Source organism: Erythrolamprus reginae, chromosome 1 (genome assembly GCF_031021105.1).
Source record: "Erythrolamprus reginae isolate rEryReg1 chromosome 1, rEryReg1.hap1, whole genome shotgun sequence".
Taxonomy (NCBI): Eukaryota; Metazoa; Chordata; class Lepidosauria; order Squamata; family Dipsadidae; genus Erythrolamprus; species Erythrolamprus reginae.
In genome coordinates this window covers 172,488,216-172,511,850 of record NC_091950.1, presented here as the reverse complement: position 1 = coordinate 172,511,850, position 23,635 = coordinate 172,488,216, and the positions used below count along the sequence as shown (strand labels likewise).

Below are 23,635 nucleotides of genomic sequence, written 5' to 3'. Positions count from 1 at the left end.
CTTAAATTTAAATGTTTGATTGGATTATTATTAAAATTTCTTACGATCTGGTTTCAAAAGTGTTATGCAATGCTGTAATTGCACGGGACTTGTCAACTACTTTTCTGTGTTCGTGAATTTAAACTTTTAAACTTCTTTTTTAAAAAAACCAAAAATATCTGGGGAATTGAGCTCAAGCAAGCTAAGAAAACCTGTTTTCCTTTGGAACACTGAGTATATGCAATATGCATACTGCTATAACTCTGGTAGAGTTGGATGGGTAGAGTTTGATTAGAACATCATCTTAGAAAAAACATGGGATAAAAATGTAAAATCTCTTTCAAATTATAATGAAGTGTTTTAGTGAAGATAATGTGCAGCATTCTGAGACACCAAAAAAATAAAAATGAAAATAGATTTTAACTTTTCAGATTAACATGGAGACTTTCCGAGGGGAGGGAGGGAGGAAGAAAACGAAGGAAGGGAGGGAGGGAGGAAGGGTAGATAGATAGATAGATAGATAGATAGATAGATAGATAATAGATAGATAGATAGATAGATAGATAGATAGATAGATAGATAGATAGATAGATAGATAGATAGATAGATAGACAGACAATTTGTCCTTCCTGTTATCCCTGGACTTTGACAGAGAAAACGCTGATGCAAGAATATGTACACAAGCAGAAATGAACAGATCTGAATAAAAGAAAATAAGAAAAGAAACATTAGAAAATATTCTGCTAATAATTGAAGAGAAGGGAAACTTGCTTCTGAAATCTTTCTGGTTTCCAAGTGGACATACATAAGCAGGGGTGGGCAGCAGGCAGGACGGGGTGGAATGCAGTTCCACTGGCGGAAATGAAGATGTGTGCGCAGCTCCAGCTGATCAGCAGCTGTCACTTCTTGGATTACTGGTCTCGGCTCAGCTCTCCTTTTTTTCCCTGCTGCTACTGCTGCGTCTGGGCTCCTTGCTTTTTTCCTCTTTCCTCCTTCCTGGCCTCGGACGAGCTTCTCTCTCTCCTTCTTGGCCCCCTCCAGCCTCACGCGGCCACCTCCCGCTTGAGGTGCAAGCAGAAGGCATGGGTGGAAGAGGTGCTGGCAACATTTATGCTTCTGGCAGCACCCATTCGCCTAGCTACCCAAACTTTAACCTTAGATTGTCTACAGTTGACCTCTCCCTGTTTCTAAGAGGTCTGTAAGAGGTGTGCATAAGTGCACCAATGTGCCTACCGTCCCTGTCCTATTGTCCGCTTTTATCGTTCGTTTTTACTTATGTTATGTTTATACAAACTACTACTGTCCTATAAATAAATAAAATAAAATAAATAAAATAACATAAAGCCCAGATAAAATGGAATGTGAGAATGGGTGGAATTCTAGAAATACTTGTTGCAAAGAGATGGGTACAAGCAAACATGTACATATACAGGACAAATAGAAATCTAGTTTTTCTTAAACTTTATGTAGAGCCCGCTATCTCTTTTTTATACTTTTAATTGAGCCACCATAATGACATGTATAATAATGACTTACCCCACAGCTTTTATTGATCACATTTGATTAAAATATGGCACATTTTCCCTTGGAAAAAAGAATTAGGCAATCAAAGCCATTAGTTTTAATTTTGTCTTAATTCAAGTATAATAAAAGTAGAAAACTAATGTCACCAGAAGCCATTTATGGGCTATGAAAAAAATTGCACTGATAGCAAAGCATGATAATAGAAACCTGAAACTATAGATGCAAACCTGTAGAAGTCTGAGTTTATAGTTAAAATGTATTTTTGATAGTTTGTTTTTAAACTTTTTAAAATGTACTATATTTGCTTTGTCATAACGTAGATCTGTCTCTTTGATTAATAAGACTCAGCATTGACTTGATGCCACATTATAATAATAAACAATTTAAAACGCACTTGCCTTTTAAAATAGAATTGCCTGTCTTTGGTTCAACATCCTCTTTTATTTTTCCTTTTCTAAAAATGCAAATATATATATATATATTTGCGCACACACACAAACACACACACCTTTTATTTTTTGTGATGGTGCTGTTATAATAAGAACCCGGACTTAAAATAGTTCCTAGCTTATTAAAATCTTTCCATTGCTTGACAGTCCCCCCGCCCTCTTTTTCTTTTTTGGTACATGATTGTTGAAGATTGTTGAAGTTTAAATGACTCAAGACATATCATGCAAATCATCCTTGCTTTGTTGATGTACAGTGGCTGATTGAGAGGCCGTATGTATGGCTTATGGGCCAACCACATGAAAAGAGTAATTTAAAGGCCAGATGAGCTAAAGCTGCTCCAATTTAGGCTGGTGTGTGAGCTTCAAAGGTTATTGAATAGCATCTTTATTTAAAATACAAAGTGATTTTATTAATAACACCTGAAGTGAGTTATTCAGAGAGGAAACAGAAAGGTACATGATGTAAATGTATACCATACTTAACACATGTGGAATAAAAATTATTTTGCATTTGGATATTTGTGTCCCAATATAATTTACATACTTCTTTGAAACATGTGAAAATAGTCCACCATTGATTGTGTTTTTGAATCTTCAAGAAACTAGAAGTCTGATGAAGTTCAAGTGTACTGGCTACAATGTTGTGGATAGTGAATGCAAATCTAACTTACTGAAAGTATTAAACATGCATTATTTTATGTTGAAATTTTTGAAATAATTTGAAGTCCATAAGGAAAATACATTCCCGTGGTGGGATACTGCTTGTTTAACAAATGGTTCGGTGATCACGAACTTTGCGTACATGCACAATTTTATGAAAGTTTAACTTCTGCATTACTACTGGGGAGAAAAACAGCTGAGGTGCGCCAATCCACTCTACTATGTGAATCAGCTGAGAAGATACTGTATACTGTAGGTCAGTAAAGGGAAGGACGGGCCCACCTGATCTTCAGAGTGAACCAGTTCACTTCCAGGTGATTGTCGGAGCATCAGGTTTGCCTGAACCAGTCCAAATTGGTAGAATCCCACCCCTAATTGTACCATATTAAGAAATATATATAGTTCAACTGAAGCCTAGCTTTCTTTCTTTCTTTCTCAGTTCTGATGTGTATACTTATTTAATTTTTCCAAGTGAAAATAAGATGTTGAAGATGTTCCATCCAGAAAATAAGTTAGATGTCTTATAATTTAATTTGTCAGAAAATATGTTTGTCCAACTTCAATTGATTAGGATTTTTAACTTTCTTTACAATATTATAGTACTGAATGCAAAAAAATATTTTGCTTTGTCCAGTGTTGTTCACTTATAAACACTAAGGTATCAAATACATTATGTATAAATCTATGAAGAGGGTGTTTGAAATAATGTGGTCATTACACAGTTGCTTAGAATAATATATTTTGGTAACTTCTCTCTTTTCAGTTTGTTAAAACTTTTTAAGAAGCTGAAATTGCATACTGCATAAAGGAGAGGAGAGAGATTGAAAGCAATCTAATTTGTACATTAAAAAGAGTTCTTAGCATAATGTAAAAAGTAACAAAATGTTATTTTACCTATTTGTTAATGTAAGAATCAACACAATTATGACAAAATTTGTATCTCATTGTTTAGGAGAGAATTATGTCTTTGAATAGCCCAAGACTATGTACTGTATGTGTTTCTATGTGTTATTTAGTACAGAATTTATTGACACCCAGATATAAGATCGTATTTGAAACAGTTTCCCCCTCTGTGTGTATTGGAGTATAATTTATCACCATTTTTTCTGTTCACAAATTTTGTGTTGCCTAATATTGATAAACCTGCGATAGGCATCATTCGCCTACAGAATTAGAACTTCCTCAAGCAATGTATCCTCATGGCAACAGTTTGAAGAAGCAAGCATTCTCTCACATGTGATATTTTGGCACATAATAGAAGCAGGTAGCATATCTACTACCTGCTGTTGAAAGTGTTGAAGATACTGAATTATTTATTGTTTCTCTCTGCACCATCCAAAAACGTTTTGGATAGTTTGACACATCTCGGTCTTCCATATGGAGACTTCATGGTGACAGAGTTGCCAGCTGCTCAGTCTTAGATTTTCAAGAACTGACTGAGCTTTTTTGAGAGAATCCTGTTCTCTACACACACACACACACACACACACTCCAAACTCCCCACTGTCAAATATTACCTTGTTTTTTGTACAATTAGGTATACTGGTTTTGTCATTAGCCATTTAGAGAAGCATGCCAGCTTGAATTTGGTTTATTGCAACAAAGAGTTAAATTTACTGAAATATATTTTATTTTTTAAAAAAGTAATAAGAAACACAACCCACTAGTTCAACCTTTGGGTACAGAGACTTCCCAAATTCCCAGCCAAAAATAAAAGAGTATAAAATTAAGTCCAGTAGTTTTGGAAGGTACTAGATTGAGATTTTTTGGGGGGGATTTGTGTGTGGTTCCGCTTACTTTGTTTTTTTGTTTTTTTTTAAAAAAGACCTGATTTGATCTTATGAAGGATGAAAGTACCTGTACGAAGTGGTTGAAAATACAGTTTTCTCTTCTCAGTGTGGTTTGTAGTCAAATAAAGGGAAAGAGATTCAATCTTTTATTTTCCATATATGAAGTGTATACATGGAATTTTTGTCCCTGATTCTATACTAGATGCTGCTTTTCTGACAGAGTACCATAGATGAGATAATGCATTTGAATTGGCAGATGATTTCTGATTTCTCCTAGCAGCTGCAATATTAATAATAATGAAAGATTTAATAGTTGTTGATAAGAAAGCCAAAAAAGTCTGGATAATGCACATGACAGCACCTGGAGACAGTTGAATAGACAAGAAAGAACTGGAGAAGGTAGCAAAATACAAAGACCTGCAAATAGAAATAGAATGACTCTGGCAAAAGAAAGCAAAGGTACTACCAATGGTAATAAGCATCTTGAGCGCAATCCCAAAACAGTTAGAGGACCACTTGAACATCCATCAGCTTTGCAAATTCATCATCAGTGAATTGCAGAAGACAGCTTTACTTGGAACAGCTTATATCATGGGACTGTACTTGAAGACCATCAAAAAATAACATAGCTTAAAACTGAAAAATTGATCTTGAATATTCAAGAACAACTTATTTGAATCATGGCCAAGAATCGAGAAATCATCAAATGATTCCATTTGTCAATTATAAAAGCCCACACTGTTTGGATCTCCAAATGTACTACAGGTAAACCTACTTATGACCATTTGTTTAGCAACCATTCAAAGCTATGACAATGATGGATAAAGTGACCTATGTGCAGGGGTGCGCTGCTTCCCAGGTAGTGAAAATGGAGCTCCTACCCAGAGCACCCAATTTGAAATGAAAGAAAATGCATGGCGTCCTGCAAAAGCCACACCCACAGTGTGGTAGTAAACATTTTGGTAGCCCTACACTGCCTATGTGCACCTGAGATCAAATGACTGAAATGTGGATGCTTAGTTACTGGTGTGCATTTCTATGATGGTTGCAGTGTCCTGGGATCATGTAATCACCATTTGTGGCATTCCCACTCAGCTCCAGAGAAGAAAGTCAATGTGAGAAGCAGGATTTGCAACAGTGGCCAAAAAAAAAAAGGTCACAAAAATTGGGCATGGTCACACAATAACTCACAGGTTTTTTTGGTTAGTGGCTAATGGTTAGTGACAGAAGTTCCAATTCCAATTATGGTAATGTCAAGGATTATGTGTATGCCAATACATTAAACATCTTGCATTCTTGAGAATAACTTGATGCATATGAAGACCAACACCACTAAATAACTGGCAGATGCAATTTCATATTTGTGTGCATATGATTTGTGTGCCACTATACTTATTTGGTGTATTCAGTGCAATGGAAATAAAGAGGATTATAGAGTAGCTCATTAGCTACTATTGTGAGTCGTCCTGAGTCCACAGGGAGAAGGGCAGCCTATAAATTGAATTAAATAAATAAATAAAATTAGAAAGCATCAGATATAAAATAATCTCTATTTGTCTAAATTTAGGAGAAAATCTAGATAGCTTGGCTTAAGTTGCTTAAAAATAAAAGCAGCTTTTCAATACTGTTTGTTCTAACCTAAGAAGTCTATCTCACAAATCTTTCCATACTATATAATACTACAGAATAATATAAAAACACTTATCCAATTAGCACATTGGTCTTGTTCTTGGAAGCCAGTATCAAGCTTATACTATAGATTTAGCACCAGATCTGAGTTGCTACTCTGCACTCCTAATGAGTATAATGATTTTATCAATTTTATGCCAGTTGAATTGAATATTTTAATCTTATTTGCATGCAACCTCAGAATTTATTTTAGTGCAGTTATTCTGCCTGAACACTCTGTGGAATGATAATAGGTTTATCACTTTTCAGTTCTTTGCACAATGCCACAGTTTCTATAGGGATGCTTGGCAGAGATCTTTAATCACTACACTCTTACAAGGTTAAAGAAATATGGAAACTGTGCATTAACTTTATATTCTGCTATACTTCCAGGTACATATAATAATTGTTTTTGTATCATGACAAGAATAAAGATAGTTAAGGAAATGTGTGAGATGGATTCATATATTTTATTAATCTAAGGATTGTGTAGGCATTGTTTATTGGAATAAACCATAGTTGGCTTGGTTTGCACAAAAGGTATGCTATCAGGATGGCTTACAAACCACAGGGTTTATTTTCAATGCACACGCTACCAGTTCCATACAAACCATTTTTGGACTTTAGCATGCTGCATGCATTTAGACAGTCTTTTGTTATTCCTGTTCCACATGTAAATTATACATGCATGCAAGGGATGTTTGATTTATTTGGGTCTTTGAAGATTGCTAAAGGAGGGGTGGGGAGGAAGGAAGAAGACATTTTTATTTCTATTAGTAGCAAAGCCCTTCCCTAAATTGTAACTCTTAATCCATGAGACAGCTGTCAGCAAACAGACTTTCTCCTCAAACTGTCCACTGACAAATGCTCTGAAGTACCGTAAACTTGAGAGCAATCTTGGTGGATTTTTAAATATATATTTTTAGTTTGTTTCTGCTGATAAAGGTGTTAGAAGGCTTGGCGGATTGTTTTGAATGGAACCAGGATTATATGATGACTTTGAAAAATTTTTACATTGCAGCTCCATGACATTTTTCTACTTGTGCAAAAAGTTTCAGTTTGACAACATTAGGGTGGTGGAGGAATGAAATGAAGTGACTGAAGGATACTTGGCTGGGGTTCAGTTCAATAATTTCATTGAAGGCCGCATCAGGGTTGTGTTTAGCCTCAGGGAGCTGGGGGGGGGGGCATGACCAGCTCAACACATGCCTGTGGCAGCCTGAACATTCTGCCAGTGAAAATGGAGCTCGGGAGAGCTGCATACAGTCTTCCTGAGGTCTGTTTTCGCCGGCAGAGCCTTTCAGTAGGCCATCACAGCCAAAAATGAAGCTCAGGAGGGCTGTGCATGGCCCTCCTGAGCTCTATTTTCTCTGGCAGAGGCACCGCAGATTGGTCCTTCACTGTTTTCAGGGCATCCCCACAGGCCAGATTTTAGCACCCAGTGGGCTGGATCCAGTCTGCGGGCCTTGAGTTTTACACCCCTTCTGTAGGGGTTTCACTTGAATTTAGAATGCTTAGGTATAGTTACCTACATAGTATGGCTGTAGTATTATCATTTATCCTTATCTTCTTTATTCCTTTCTCTTATTGGGATGTTGTTGTTGATGATGATTCTGTTGTTTTGAATGTATATTCAATTCAATTCAATTTATTAGATTTGTATGCTGTCCTTCTCCGAAGACTCGGGGCGGCTCACAACAATAATAAAAACAGTATAACAATGGAACAAATCTAATAATAAAATTATATTAAAAAACCCCAACAATTTAAAAACCATACAACACATACATACCAAACATAAAATATCAGAAAGCCTGGGGGAGATGTCTTAATTCCCCCATGCCTGACAATATAGTTGGGTCTTGAGTAACTTGTGAAAGACAAGGAGGGTGGGGGCTGTTCTAATCTCTGGGGGGAGTTGATTCCAGAATGCCGGGGCTGCCACAGAGAAGGCTCTTCCCCTGGGGCGCGCCAAACAACATTGTTTGGTCTATGGAACCCGGAGAAGGCCAACTCTGTGGGGCCTTATCGGCCACTGGGATTCGTGCGATAGAAGGCGGTTCCGGAGGTATTCTGGTCCAATGCCATGAAGGGCATTATTACCAACACATATTGAGAGCATCTACAGCAGAGTCAAATTCTATATGTGTCCAATCACACTTGGCTAAGTGAAGTACTCTACTCTACTCTACTCTACTCTACTCTACTCTACTCTACTCTGACCCAGCTTCTCTTAGTATATGGAAATCATTGTTTTCCTGAAACAATGGAACAAAAAGAGAAAGCTACACTTTGGCTCATCTAACAGCCCTTGGGAAGAAAAATACAGAAGATGAGAGAAAGATGAGTGGAACTTTCAGTCTTCTTATGCTATTCAATATACTGTAATTGGAAAGCAGGATGCACTACGTGAATAATGACCCAATGTATATGCACTAGTATGTGTGCATCACAATAAAAGAAAAGACGTAATTTGGAAGACAGGTATGTTTTTTGGTGCAAAACATTTGTTTTGGTTTTTGTAACCCCTGTTTCTTTAGGATTCAGACAACCAAACATTATCAGCCCATTGAAAATGGTTGAATGTATTCTGGCTCTTTATATTAAGAAAATTGGCGAAATAAGCATTCAGGCATTTTCATATAATCAAATATGTATTAAATTGCTTTTTGGATAGAAAAAGAACTCAGTTCACATTCTAAAATAAATGAATGATTTGCAGTCCTAGATATTTACTAGTTATATATTACTATGTACATATAGTAATTACATTGAGAGGAAAAATATTTTTTCATAACAATTAATGTTTGTAAATGTTTATGGAAGTACATAACAAATATAACAAACACATGGACTAATTAAGATGAAAAGGATGACAACCCTTGTGGCTTGTTCTGAAAAATAAAGAACATTACAATGGTAAGACTTAATTATTTCTGTAAACATTTCAAATGACTTTCCATATAAAAATGGAATTTCTAAACTAGTTTATATCTTCTAAACCTTTTCTACATTTATACATATATTTATACATGTCAAGAATAAATTACTTATTTATTTATTTATTTATTTACTTTATTATGGATTTTAATATATTACCATTTATGTCTGCATATTTTTGAATTTTTAAAGGCATTTATTATTGAATCGTAAATGAAAAGGCTTTTTTTCTTATGGTTTTTATATTCATACATACATTCATGCAGTACAAAAACTCATTGACTGAACATTAATATATAATTTCTTTAGTAGTAAGGTGAATTTTCATTTATATGTCATACACAAATAATAAATACTAGCTGTGAGATATATTATGCATATCACACCATATATGTGTCAATTGTGTGTGTGTGTGTGTGTACTATATAATCAAGCACAAGCATACAAGCATATAAACATATGCAACACCCAAATAGCTACATACCTCAACAAACAAAATATGGAACTTAGGAGCCAATAGTAGTTAGGGCACCAGGCTAGAAATTGGGAGACAGAGAGGTATGAGATAAATGCAGCCAAAAGGTAACTGTAAGAGTAAGCAAAGGTATTTCTCTCCTAATAGAACTGCAATCTGCATAACAATGTAAAACATGAACAGCCAATGTCTCCATTAGTAGGGATGATGTAGAACAGGGGTGTCAAACCTGCGTTATCACAGTAGCGTCATGTGACATATCATGACTTCCCTCTCTTCGTTAAACGGTGTGGGCATGGCCAGCATGTGATGCAGGCTATCGGGACGTGAGTTTGGGGTTTCACAAACATTAAATGTTTTATTAGGCCTTGCCAAATTAGGTTTAGTAACACTCAATTAGGAAAAACTATCCACTAATAATAAGAGCCAGGGTGGCGCAGCAGGTAGAGTGCTGTACTGCAGGCCACTGAGCTGACTGTAGATCTGTAAGTGAGCGGTTCAAATCTCATCACCGGCTCAAGGTTGACTCAGCCTTCCATCCTTCCAAGGTGGGTAAAATGTGGACCCGGATTGTGGGGGCAATGGCTCTGTTAAAAAGTGCTATTGCTAACCTGTTGTAAGCCGCCCTGAGTCTAAGGAGAAGGGTGGCATAAAAATCGAATAAATAAATAAATCTTATGTTTGTATTGAATCTCAGTTTATTGCTGTCATTCATTCGTTCACGTGGCCAAAATAAAGGAGGTAATTTTTTTTAAAGCAAATTTCTTAATGCCCGAAAACCAAATCGTTGTGGGAAATAGGCAACTTCACAGTCACTCCACAGAATCGGAGAGAGAGGAGCAGTAATCAAAATACATGCCCCGAGTCTTCGGAGAGGGGCGGCATACAAATCTAATAAATTATTATTAATTATTATCTCATCATTCTTTACTGGCCTATTGGCAAAATGGGAAATCAGTTCAAATAAATATCCATCTGTTTTAAAGATGACATTTCTGCCGACCAAAGACAGATGAATCTGTATATAGGTTATGGGCATCTAATACATTACATATGTGCCTAATGAATATAAAAGTCTGAAGCAGTTCGTTCATTTGCATATGAGTTTGGATGACTCTGTTTGTTTCAATTGCGGACAAATTATGGTTATACTATGTGGCTGACTACGTCATTGTGAAGAAGAGGGCATCATTTTGGCTTTATTATTTGGAACAGATGAACATTTAATAAGTGTGTGTGTGTGTGTGTGTGTGTGTGTGTATTGCTAATGTCATAATGGTGTTCGGAACTGCACCACATTATTAATATTTTGTACCATTGATCAGGTTGGATAAGAATAATGTAAATGTTTAACTGTGCTCTTATTTTGTAAGATAACATGTTAATGATGTGGCTGTTTTAATTTAACTTTAACAGACAATTTAAATATAGGTTTCCTTTACAGAGACAAAAGTTGCAATTTAAAGCTCTTTGGTAGTCTAAAAACAGCTTAATTCTCTAGTAGCATAGTAATAAGTATTAATCCAGCTTATGCAGTGATTGCAGTATGTCATGTTTGTGAAAGATTGTCTAACTGGGCTTTCTCTTGGCTTTAGGTATATGTCTGTTTCAGTGCATATGCATACACATGTACACAATTGTTAAATTTCTTATGCTGAGATAAGCTATTCATTTTAATTGAGGTTCAAACAGCAGCAGAAATTACCATGTTTCTAAGGTTTCCTCAACATCGCCATCTCATGTAGAACTGTGTGAGAGGATAAAATTACCTTGTTATTGTTTTCTTCATAAGTCGAAGGTACTGTGATAAAAGGTCATTTTTTTAGAGTGTAAACTCTCTTGACCGACCAAGAAATCATTGTGACCTTCATTTTTTTCCTAGTGGTTGAAACAACATTATTAGAACTGGTGTGTCCGAGTCCATTTCTTATGTTTTGGGGGCAGTGGAATTTTGCATCTGAGTTTTTGGTTTCCAGAAATTGCAGTACGGTCTAGAGATTTTGCAGAAGCTAATTAAATTTCCCTTTAAAGCTAAAAAGAAAACCAAAACAAAATTCAAATCCAAGATATTGAGCCCATTCACTTTGGGGCTCAGTCAGCTGCAAAAGAGGAATTATTGGATTGCAGTTTTCCTTCCTTGATTTAGTTCATTAGGAGCTGGAATTTCATTGCTATATAAACCCATCACCCATCTCTCTTCTAAATGAGAAAAACAGATTAGACAAGAAAGTAGGATATGACTCTTGTTCCAGAAACTAAGGTTAATGTAAATTAAATTTGTGACTAACCATGACAAAGGAAAGAAAGCTAGACAAATTGTAGTTTTTAAAAATTAACCAGGAAAAGAATCTTTGGGGTTCAAATTTTCATTGGAAAGTGAATTAGATGCTCTGTTGTTAAAGCTTGCATCTGCTTGTGCTCAGGCTTATGCTCAAAATCAACTCTGATTTTGTTCGAAAGAAACAAAATTATATTTATTTCTTTAATTTATTGGGAAAGAGTTGCATTAACCAGCTATTGGTAAATAACTAGGGTTACATATCGGAATGTATTTCAAACTGTTGCAGCCAGTCAGTTTAAACTTACTAGTGCTATTTGCACCCCTGCGAATCTCTTAAAAGGTTATGAACTGTCTGTCCCATTATTTATAATCTCATAATAATAGATGGGATCTGTGCAGGATATTTAATAAAAAAGGGGGGAAGGAAATCACAAAAAATAAAATAAAAATCACAGTAGTTATTGCATAAATCAAAAGGTTTTATGTCATAACAGGAACGTGTGCCATGCTTGCTTGTATATTGAATTTTAGTAGTTGGTTGCATAAAAAAGTGAAGTGTAATGAAACTGCAAGCAAAGTATTCCCCAGTCAGCCTTATCTTTGTTCTGTTTGTCCTTCAGACATAGCTTTTCTTGCGTTTTTCAATAAAACCCATCCAGCTCTTTACTTTCATTATTTTTTTTTCATTTTGCATTTCTGTAACCGAGCTGAGAAAACCAATGAGATTCAGTGCTTTTCTACTTGAATCCTTAGCTGTTTTTTAAGAGATCAAAACCTAGAATGCTGCTACATGGTATTAAGGCTTAGCCACTGATGTGTCCCTATAGAGGTTATGTTTTTCTTGTGGGGAGATGGGTGGGAGGGGAAGGGTGAAGGGTGACACTTTTGAACAGGCTTGTAGACAGTAAACACTGCTTTCCTTGTTTCTTAGGATCCTTTTTGCAAGCTCGGTGCTTAACCTGACTGAACTGGTTGCCCTTCGGCCTGACCTTGGCAAATTGAAAAAGATCCTTTACTTCCATGAGAACCAATTGACATATCCTGTCCAGAAATGTCAGGAAAGGGACTTCCAATATGGATATAACCAGATTCTTTCATGGTAGGTACATCTTGTACCCCCTTGTGGTTAATTATTCTATCTTTTAATTCACTTTCATTCATTCAACACTTGTAGAATCCTAGTCCTTTTCAAGAGATTACAGAGATAAAGAGGAATGGACCAATGTAGTATGAAAATATCAGGGATATCTTCTTTCTATAATCAGATTGTAGAAAGAGAAGCATGTCTAGATTTTATTGTGAGAATCATGTTCTACACTAACGAATTGCACTAGTTTTCTGTATGTACCTTCCTTATGATACAGACAAGATGTTTTTTTGCTTTAAAAGTACTGAACAAAGGGGCAGTTAATCAATACCAGTTTAACAATAGTTTTTATTTCATACATAAAATTAAAACAGGAGATTTCAAGGAAGCAAACAAAAATTATAATAACTTTCAACAGTGGTGATATTTAGAGAGAGAGGATAGTAAACCTACTATATAAATCCTTACATTTCTTTCATTGTGTATTCACAATTGGTGCAGTGATAAAACACGCAGATGTTTAAAAGACTGTGATCCTTTATGTTGTTACTTTGAAATGAACATATTTCTTGAATATAAGTTAGTGAAATGAAGTAATAACATTTTCACTGCAAAACTTCATGATCAAGTAAAGTTTTGGACACCTAAATTAAAATTGGAACGCCAAATTTGCTTGAATAATTAATTAATTAATTAATATATATCCTGCTTTTCTTATTATGTTCAGAAACAACTCAAGGCAGCAAACATACAACACACCTTCCTCCTCCTATTTTTCCCACAACTCTCTTATGTCTGTTCTTTTTTTTTTTAATGAAACATTTCAGTTTTGAGAGACCAAAACCAGGCCCGTATACGCTCTATAAGATGCACAGACATTTCCACCCATTTTTTTTTGGGGGGGGGGGGTGCATTATAGTCTGAAAAATACGGTAATCATTTTTGTTCAGTGTGGAGATATTTATCATCACTGTAAATTCACTTTGTACTAAATTTCTTAAGAAAGTTACACTAGAGAATCTTTAAATTGAAATCCTGTCCCTCTTTTGAAGCTAGAAGTTCATACAGTGAACTCCAGATAGACAAGAAATATATGTGATATTCTGAAGTTAATGAATAAGGTCTAACCAGAGAATCTTGCACAGAAAGGGAGAAACACATTTGTGTTTTTTCATTAATACTTCCATGTAACAATTAGTGAAAGCTTTCATGGCATAATATTTGCATTTTACCATAAGAAACAAGGACAAGATGAAGCTGAAATGTGTCATCCCTATCAAGTGATAAGTGTGAGGATCACACACCACCTAAGTATACAGCAAAATCACTTGGAGGAAGGAAAAAAAATGATATCTCTAAGTCAGACCTGGGCAAGGGGCGGCCCACGGGCCATGTCTGGCCCACCCGCTGTCTGTAACAGGCCCGCCGCTGGAGCCCTTCCAGCCCGGGCTCACCCAGTCACTGTGCCTGTCCCTCCCTTCCCCTCCCACCTGGCTGCGAGGAGTCAGGGAGAGCATGGCCTGTTCGTCCGGCCCCTTTTCCAGCGCTCAGCTGCCCCAGGAGTGCCCGCACCTCAGCCATAAGGGCAACCTGGGCTGAGGCGGAGATGGCACAGCCGAGTGGGTGGGTGGGAGCGCTCCTCGGGCGAGGCTCCTCGGGCAAATATCTCTGTGGACCGTGAAGGCTTGCTCTCTTCCCCCGCCCCGGCGGCCCCAGCTGGGCAGGCTGGAATCTGTGAGGGCGTCGCCAATGCCTGGGCCCCCTCAGTCCGCCGCTGCCCCTGCCTTTTCCCACCCGGGAGCCCCTCGTTTCGTGCTTTTGCAGAATGCTTGCGGGAGTACTTCAGCCAGTTCGGCAGGTGAAGGAGTGCCTGGTCATACCTGAGTTATTATATTAGTACTATGACAATCCTTAGGGAAAGGGCTCATATCTACCTTATTCCTAGTGAAAGAGCAGCTTTCATAATAGAGACCTTCAAATTTCTAGGTTCGACCATATCGCAAGATCTAAAATGGATACCTAACATCAAAAAAGTCATCAAAAAAGCACCACAAATAATGTTCTTTCTGTGCCAACTGAGAAAGCTCAAACTGCCCAAGGAGCTGCTGATACAGTTCTACAGAGTAATTATCGAGTGTCATCTGCACCTCTATGACTGTTCGGTTCGGTTCTGCAACCCAACAAGACAGACAAAGACTTCAGAGGATAATCAGAACTGCAGAAAAAACAATTACTGCCGACCTGCCTTCCATTGAGGACCTGTAGACTGCACGAGTCAAAAAGAGGGCTGTGAAAATATTTAGATACCTCACATTGTGGACGCAAACTGTTTCAACTTCTACCCTCAAAACAACGCTATAGAGCACTCCACATCAGAACAACTAGACACAACAATACTTTTTTCTTGAGCGTCATCACTCTGCTAAACAAATAATTCCCTCAACGCGGTCAAGTTATTTGCTAAATGTGCACTACTATTAATCTTCTCATCGTTCCCATCACCCATCTCCTCCCACAAATGATAAATGATTGATTGACTGTAACTTTGTTGCTTGTACAATTTATATTGATTGGTTCCTAATATGATTTGGTTGCTTATTTGTACCCGGACTATCATTAAGTGTTGTACCTCATGATTCTTGACAAACTTATTTTTTATGTACACTGAGAGTATATGCACCAAGGCAAATTCCTTGTGTGTCCAATCACACTAGGACAATAGAATTCTATTCTGCTCTGCTCTGCTCCGCTCCGCTCCGCTCCGCTCCATTCCATTGTATTCCATTCCATTCTTTACACCAAACTACTTAAGTTCTATGTATTATTGATTGTTGATTATTTTCTTCCTCTTTTATTAGCTTGGTTGCTGACATTGTGGTGTTCAACTCTGCCTACAATATGGAGTCATTTCTAACATCAATTGGGAAATTTATGAAGTTGATGCCTGATCACAGGCCTAAGCATCTGGAAAAGTTAATCAGACCAAAATGCCAAGTCCTTTACTTTCCAATTAAGTTCCCAGATGTGAGCAGGTTAGTACCTTTCTACCATCTTCTCTAACTGGAGTCAGATATTACTGCGCTTCATTTCACCACTATCATGATCATGGTAACCAAAGTAATATATTTCATGCCAAAATATTTTTCAAGACATGACTAAGAAACCCTATTTTACAGAAAATATTAAGCCAGGATAGCACTGTAAGCAAGCAATCATAGAGATGGAGAAAAAGGAAAGAAATTAGAGTGGAAATAGAAAGACAGCTGAAGAAAAATTGCAAGTTCTCTGTGGGGGGAAAAAAATACATGTTTTTATATATTTGTTGATTTAGAGAAAGCATATGGTAAGTGAATAGGCTGGAAAGTTTGTGTGAAGAATGTTGTTTGCTGAATAGTGTATGAATGATAAATGGAGAGACTAAAGCATGCATGGATACAAATGGAATGCTTACTGAATGTTTACATTGATGAGAGACTAAAAGAAGGTTATATAATGACCCTTCATTGTTTAATGTATGCATAGCCAAATGTTTAAGGAAAGCTTATGTTGATATTGAGATATGTTGATAAGATATATGAATGTATATGTATTTTTGAGCACAAATGATGTCATGTTGTTAGCTGGGAATTTGAGTATTGGATTTAATAGGATATATATTGAAATTGGATGCTATACTTGAAATACTATCTAACAAAATGAAATTCAATGGTGAAAAAAAGTAAGGTTCTATAGGCAAGAAAAACAAAATGCACAGGTACATATATGCGGTACTTTGCTCAACAGTTAGTAACAGTGAGAGGGATCTTGGAGTCTTAGTGGACAACTATTTAAATATGACCCAGCAGTGTGTAGCATCTGCCAAAACCCCCAAAACAGTTCTAGGCTGTATAAACAGAGCGATAGAATCAAGATCATGTGAAGTGTTAATACTGCTTTCTAATGCCTTGATAAGGCCACACTTGGAATGCTGCATTCAGTTTTGGTCACCGCCATGTAAAAAAGATGTTGAGACTCTAGAGAGAGTGCAGAGAAGAACAACAAAGATTATTAGGGAATTGGAAGCTAAAACATATGAAGAATGGATATATCTAGTTTACTGAAAAGGAATAAGGGAGACATGATAACAGTGTTCCAGTATCTCAGGGGCCGCTACAAACAATGGTAGGACAAGAAGCAATGGGTGGAAACTAATCAAGGAGAGAAGCCACTTATAACTAAGAATAAATTTCCTGACAATTAGAACAATTAATCCGTGGAACAACTTGCTTCCAGAAGTTGTGAATGTTCCAACACTGGAAGATTTTAAGAAGATGTTGGATAACCATTTGTCTGAAGTGCTATAGGGTTTCCTGCCTAAGCAGAGAGTTGGTCCCTTCCAACTTTGTTTTTCTATCTGTTCTATCCCACACAGACAGAGAGACACACACACACATCAATGATAATGGGAACCAATTTTGATTGTTTTGATATGTATTCTCACAACAGATCATCTAATATCCATTACTTTTCTACCAGCATTTGAACCTTTTAAAATTTCTCCATCCATTTTTACATTTTGTAAACATTTTTTATATTTTTACATATATATAAATATATTTTCTACCAAGATAAATAATTCAATTTACTTACTCTATTTGTCCTTGGTATATTATCTTAAAACCAGGGAAGGAGGAAATAAGGCCAGGCATAAATGGGTGGCAAATTGATTCATTGGTTGACTATGTAGTAGATTGGACTTATATAGAGATAGTAAATATATAAAAGGTATGAAAGAACAGTGAATTAAGGAAGAAAGAGAAAATGAACTAAAAGATTGAATAGAGTTGTTAAGATCCTCAAAAAGAGAGGTGAGGAGTTTATGAAAGCAAAGATAGGTTACAGAGATCAAAAAGTGTTGAAAGTTACAGTGAATGGTGTCTATGTAAATTTAGTTTGGTCATATTTCTTTATTTCCTGTCATTACATATGTTCAATTCCCCCTCACCCCCCACCCGCTTAGTAATTCTTGAGATCTTTTGGTCCTATGCATAACATTGATTTCTCAGAAGACAGTATTGGTATGTATAGATGGGTGGATTCCTACTTTGTCGGTGTTTTTTTGCGTGTGAGAGAGGGAGAGAGAGAATGAATGAATATGAATGAATGAGTGCTGGCCATAGGAAGCATGTCCCAATAGATTTGGTTAGATTGTTGCTTTCTCAGATCTCCAGTAGCTAAGGATTGTTCTCTGAACGCCTAATATCCTGTTTTATTAAACTTAGAATAACTTTATTGTCACCTTGAATGTACACTAATTGGCATTCATTAAAATGATTCTTATTCTGTAAGAATATACAATATACACAATATAAATATAACTACACACATACATACATACATACATACATACATACATACATACATACATACATACATATGCAGATGCCCACATATATGATACAGAGAAACAATACAGGTAATCCCCAGGTTATGAGTGTTCCCTTAGTGAAAGTTCAAAGTTATGCAATAAGTGCCCCCTAGCATTTATGAATAAGTCCCGAAACAACAAATCTTACAGCACTACAGCAGTTGTTCACCCCTATAAATAACCGCAAAGGCTCTGCAACGTTTGTCCTGCACATTGCTGTTCGAAATGGAGCTTCTGAGGGCGCATCTGCCCCTCCAACACTTTGTTTCGGCATCCAGAGGCTCCAGATGGAAACGAATCTTACGAGTTTACCAGATGGATGGAATAGGGAACAAAGCTGTTATAGAATCTGAGTATAGAGTCTGCTAGAAAATGGTTTAAAGTATTACAATAATTCTTTTCTGTCTCCATGTATGATTGGGAGAAGACAAGGTAAGAATTGGAGGCCTATCAGACAGAATTTTCAGACCCAAAGTATACAAAGGATTGAAAAATTACCTCCGAGAGAGGATGGGGAGAAAGACCTTTTCAGAATCAGGAGATATAAGACACAGTCTTAATAATGTGAAAATATTTAATTAATATATTATCTAGTGTCAGTTCTTTAGTAGAATGCTAGTGGAAGGGAGAACTGCACAACCCTAAGGGTTACTTCACGCCTCCCACACATATCTATCTGTATTTTGAGGTCATTTTTCCCCATGCACCCATCCTGTGAAACAGTAGGGGATCCCTGGAGAAGGAAAAACCCAACTTTAATCAATATGCCAACATTTTCCCCTGCCAATTACTTTTATGTCTTCTCTGATACTTACAACAATATTTTTTATTATTATTACAGGCTTTAAAATATTAGTCATTTGTAATATTCTGGATGGTGTATAATTTTCATACTGCTTTTATATATTTGCTATTTTTAAAACCTTTTTATGTGCTGCTTCTTTTATGTATGTTTTCTACTGTTACAGTAAACTATCCAGACAATTTATTTGAATAATAGGACGTCCATTTTAATGGAAGAATGCATAAACAAATGTTTGGTTTGTTGGTCCAATAATCTGACCTAATATTAGTCATCTTTTAATATACCAGTTACTAGTTTGGGAATGACTCTGTTAGAAGTATGGTGAGTTAATTTGCTGCATATTCTTATATAATTTTATAGACTATACATAAAGATATGGGTTTTTAGCAGCTACACTAGAGAATTGTTGGTATTTATATATATGCAGAATATATAAAAAGAAAATATATAGGGATTACATACTACTGTGGTATTTTATTTTATTTTTTGAAATAGGCATTGTACAATACTAGGAATACTATGTTCAATTAACAAATTCAATTTCATAACATATATTTCACACAATCTTATATTTGTTAAATTTAAACATTAATTGTGGCATACCTTCTGATTTATTTTATTTTATATATATATATATATATATATATATATATATATATATATATATATATATATACATACACACACATACATACACACATACTGTATATAGTGTGTGTATATATATATCTATATGTATGTGTGCATGTACGTGCACATGTGTGTGTGTGTGTGTGTGTGTATATATATATATATACACATATACATATATATATATATACATATATACATATATATACATACATATATATATATACATATATATATGCATACATACACACACAACACAAACTATTTATTGTAATAAACACTAACAGAGCAATCCATGCATAAAGTTATGCATTTTAGTTTCAGTTTTTAGTTACACTTGCCGCTATTTATTTTTCTAATAAGATCTTCTGTTAAATAAATGTTGAATGCACCTATGGCAATTGAATGTAGTTTATTAATTTAGTCTGTATTACTCTAGCAAAAGCAAGCTGAATGGAAATGGAGAGAAAAAGGTTAAGAAATATCAGGGCCAAACTTAGATTCATAAAGCAAGCTTTTTGCCCAGAGTGTTTTTCAAGTTATTTTCAAATGGTAATTTGCTTTATCCAAACCAAACTCATACAGTGTAAGTAAGTGATTATTTGCATGAGTGACAGTCATTTGAATGCCTGCAGTCTTTTAAAAATGCATAAGTTTGCAGCGATGTCGAGGGCGGGCTGGAGAACAAAATAACCAAGGTGATTTCTTTTCCCTTTCCTTATTTTGACCTCCTTTTTACTTGTTGTTACTTCCTTTAATATGATTTATATTTCTATATCCAGCAGAGTTATATTGAAAACAAGAAGATACTATTTTTAGGCTTGCAACTAAGATTTGTAAAAGTAAGGTTAAATTTCAGTTAATGCTGTGATTCCGATATAAAATAAAGATATATTAATGCAGGATGTTTGACCTCGAACTGGGACATATCACAAGAGCAAATAGGTAGCAATTTAAGTTAAAAAGAGAAGAAAATGAATTTTTTTATAGTGTTTCTTAACCAAAGATAACAAATGCATCTTACAAGAAAACATGAGTAGGTTAATTGTGATAGAGTTAGATGAGAGATACTCCAATTTCTAGGTATAATATGTATACAGTATCTTCTTTCAGAGTAAATAGCAGTGTCAAGTAATCTTTGCTTTTTGGTGTGTGTTTGACAGTAAACAACGACAATATAATTGTTCCCTTCAGTTTCCAGTTAGTCTTACTTCTCTGATCGACTGATAAAATAAAAATAACTAAAACATTAAAAGTCCTAATACAAATAATCAGCACAGCTATCATGAAGACTGAACCGCACTCTAAATAGCTATGGTAACATTGAAATATATAAGTAAAACAGGAAAAGTCAAGAAAAGAAATAAATAAACTTTCTCATTGAAAATATGCTCCAGGGAAGTGTAGGTTCAGGGAGAGACAAAGATTCAAACAGCCATTGTGTAAGCAACCAACTACAGATTTCTCATAATAAGTGCAGAATATTGTCCCCTTGCTGGTGCATCATAAGTTTGTGAGAAAAAAAAGATTCAAGACATCTCCACCAGAAGTGGGTTCTGATTTTCTCCGCTGCTGGTTCGCACCTTGATGTGCCGCTCATGCACATTTAGTGAGGCCACATGCGGGCACATGGGCATTACTAAAAACCCAGCTTCAACGCATATCTAGAAGCAAAAAACAAAATGGCAACACCTATGGCGTCGCCGAGAGAGACAGTTCAGGGGCATGGCAGGCCTGGGTTGCACCAAGTTACTGGTTCATTGAACTGGTCCAAACTGGGAGGGGCAGCTGGAAGTGGCAAAGGAGCAGCTGGAAGTGGCAGAGGGGTGGAGAATAGGGCAACCAAAAGGGCAGAGATGGGCAGCAGATATTTATGTATTTATTTGGTTGGTTGGTTGGTTGGTTGGTTGGTTGGTTGGTTGGTTGGTTGGTTGGTCAGTTAGTTAGTTAGTCCAATACACAATGAGTGTTTTAGTGGGTATATATCTATATATACACATAGTAAGGTTATAGAGGATATACTCATAGTCAAATATATCTAAGAAAGAACAGAAGAGAAGAAATAGGAATAGAACATATCAATGAAAGAATAGAAGAAGAGATATAGGAATAGAAGAAAGGTATAGGAGATATAGGAGAGCAATAGGACAGGGGACAGAAGGCACTCTAGTGCACTTGTACTCGCCCCTTACTGACCTCTTAGGAATCTGGATAGGTCAACCGTAGATAATCTAAGGGTAAAGTGTTGGGGGTTTGGGGATGACACTACGGAGTCCGGTAATGAGTTCCACGCTTCGACAACTCGGTTACTGAAGTCATATTTTTTACAGTCAAGTTTGGAGCGGTTAATATTAAGTTTAAATCTGTTGTGTGCTCTTATGTTGTTGTGGTTGAAGCTGAAGTAGTTGCCGACAGGCAGGACGTTGCAGCATATGATCTTGTGGGTAATACTTAGATCTTGTTTAAGGCGTCTTAGTTCTAAACTTTCTAGGCCCAGGATATGTGAGTAGGAGAGCTGAAGTGGAGGGGAATGCAGCGGGGCAGTGGTGCCCCATCTGTCAAAGGGAGCATGTTGGGAAGAGAAGCCAGCAAAATAAATGTAAGTGACTTAGTGAACTCAATGAACCCCACAACGAAGAGGAAAAAGTTGCAGTCATCTTTCCTTCCTCTTGCCGTTCCGAGCCCTTCCCAGCCTCAAATCTGGCAGAGGATAAGAAGAGGAGGAAAATTTTGGACTAATTGTCATAATTTGATGAGCTGTCATTTTTTCTCAAGAACCAGCTCTCTTTCAGATATACATAGCGGGCCCAGGGCTGCTCCATGGCCAATTGGCTAAGGCAGGGGTAGGCAAAGTTGGCTCTTCTATGATATGTGGACTTCAACTCCCAGAATTCCTGAGCTAGCATGATTGGCTTAGGAATTCTGGCAGTTGAAGTCCACAAGTCATCGAAGAGCCAACTTTGTCTACCCCTGGGCTACAGCCACCAGCAAATGCAAATGAAGCTCACAGCCCCCCCAATGGGAAGCAGACAGAGCGGTAACATGTAAATTGGCTCAGTGAAGCAGCCAGTGGCAAGGTGAAGCTGCAAATTGGGGTCATGGGGAGGAGAGAAGAGGGGTGGAGTGGACCCAATGGTTAGTGGAAGATGGGGCAGTAGTGCGCAGGAGGTTTGCATGGCTGCATTAAAGTTGCCTGTGGAAGGGCTTTTTGGGGTGGCTGCTGCTTGGTGTGATGCCTGCATTCTCCCGCCTCCTTTCCTTCCTTGTACGGGCAACATCTCGGCCTTACAGCTGCTGTGGTCTGCCTTGTGAAAGCTGTGGGTATTGCATTGGGCACTGGAGATAAGTGGAACCGCGGAACAGTTTTGCAGAGGAGGTAGAATATTGCCATGGCAGTTGCCCACGCTATGTTTCTTGCCAGCAGCCAGAAGGAATGGGGAGGAGGGAGTGGCTGGGTCTTATTGGCCTTTACTGGGCACATTCCCCCACTCCCCCAATTGCTTCCAAAGGACACTAGGGGCATTTCAGGCAAGGTTTTTGCAGCAGGAGAATAAAAGAGCCCTAACAGATCTGGATTGTTGCAGCCCCTCACATTTTATTTGTCTGCCCCTGGCATGTCTGGTCCCTTTTTGTTAAGCCCACTCCTCTCTGGCACTGCAGCCTCTTTCAGCCTCTGTGCAGCTTCTGCATCTCCCCCAAGGTCCACTCACTGGCTGGGATGGAAGCATCTTCCATCACAGGCTGAATGCTGACCTCAGAAGGCAAATGGGCATGTGGGACTACCGGGAAGGCTGCATGGAAGTATAGGGACGAGCAACTGGGGGACCGGTTTGGGGCATGGCCAGCCAGCTGCCACTACCGGTTCAGCAAACCACCAGTGGTCACTGCTATCTGTACGCCCGAACCATTCCAAACTGGTTAGCATTTCATCCCTGATGTG

At 37.1% G+C, this 23,635-nt stretch overlaps 1 protein-coding gene across 4 annotated transcripts in view; it reads left to right on the top strand.

The window, feature by feature from the left end:
* The window catches only part of GTDC1 (glycosyltransferase like domain containing 1), a 322,348-nt gene that overhangs the window by 137,862 nt on the left and 160,851 nt on the right, over nt 1-23,635 (top strand). For all 4 annotated transcript variants that reach the window (XM_070731487.1, XM_070731486.1, XM_070731479.1 and 1 more), the window contains 2 exons: nt 12,698-12,865; nt 15,712-15,885. In XM_070731487.1, the coding sequence (XP_070587588.1) occupies nt 12,698-12,865; nt 15,712-15,885 (342 nt within the window). The remainder of the gene's footprint in view (nt 1-12,697; nt 12,866-15,711; nt 15,886-23,635) is intronic.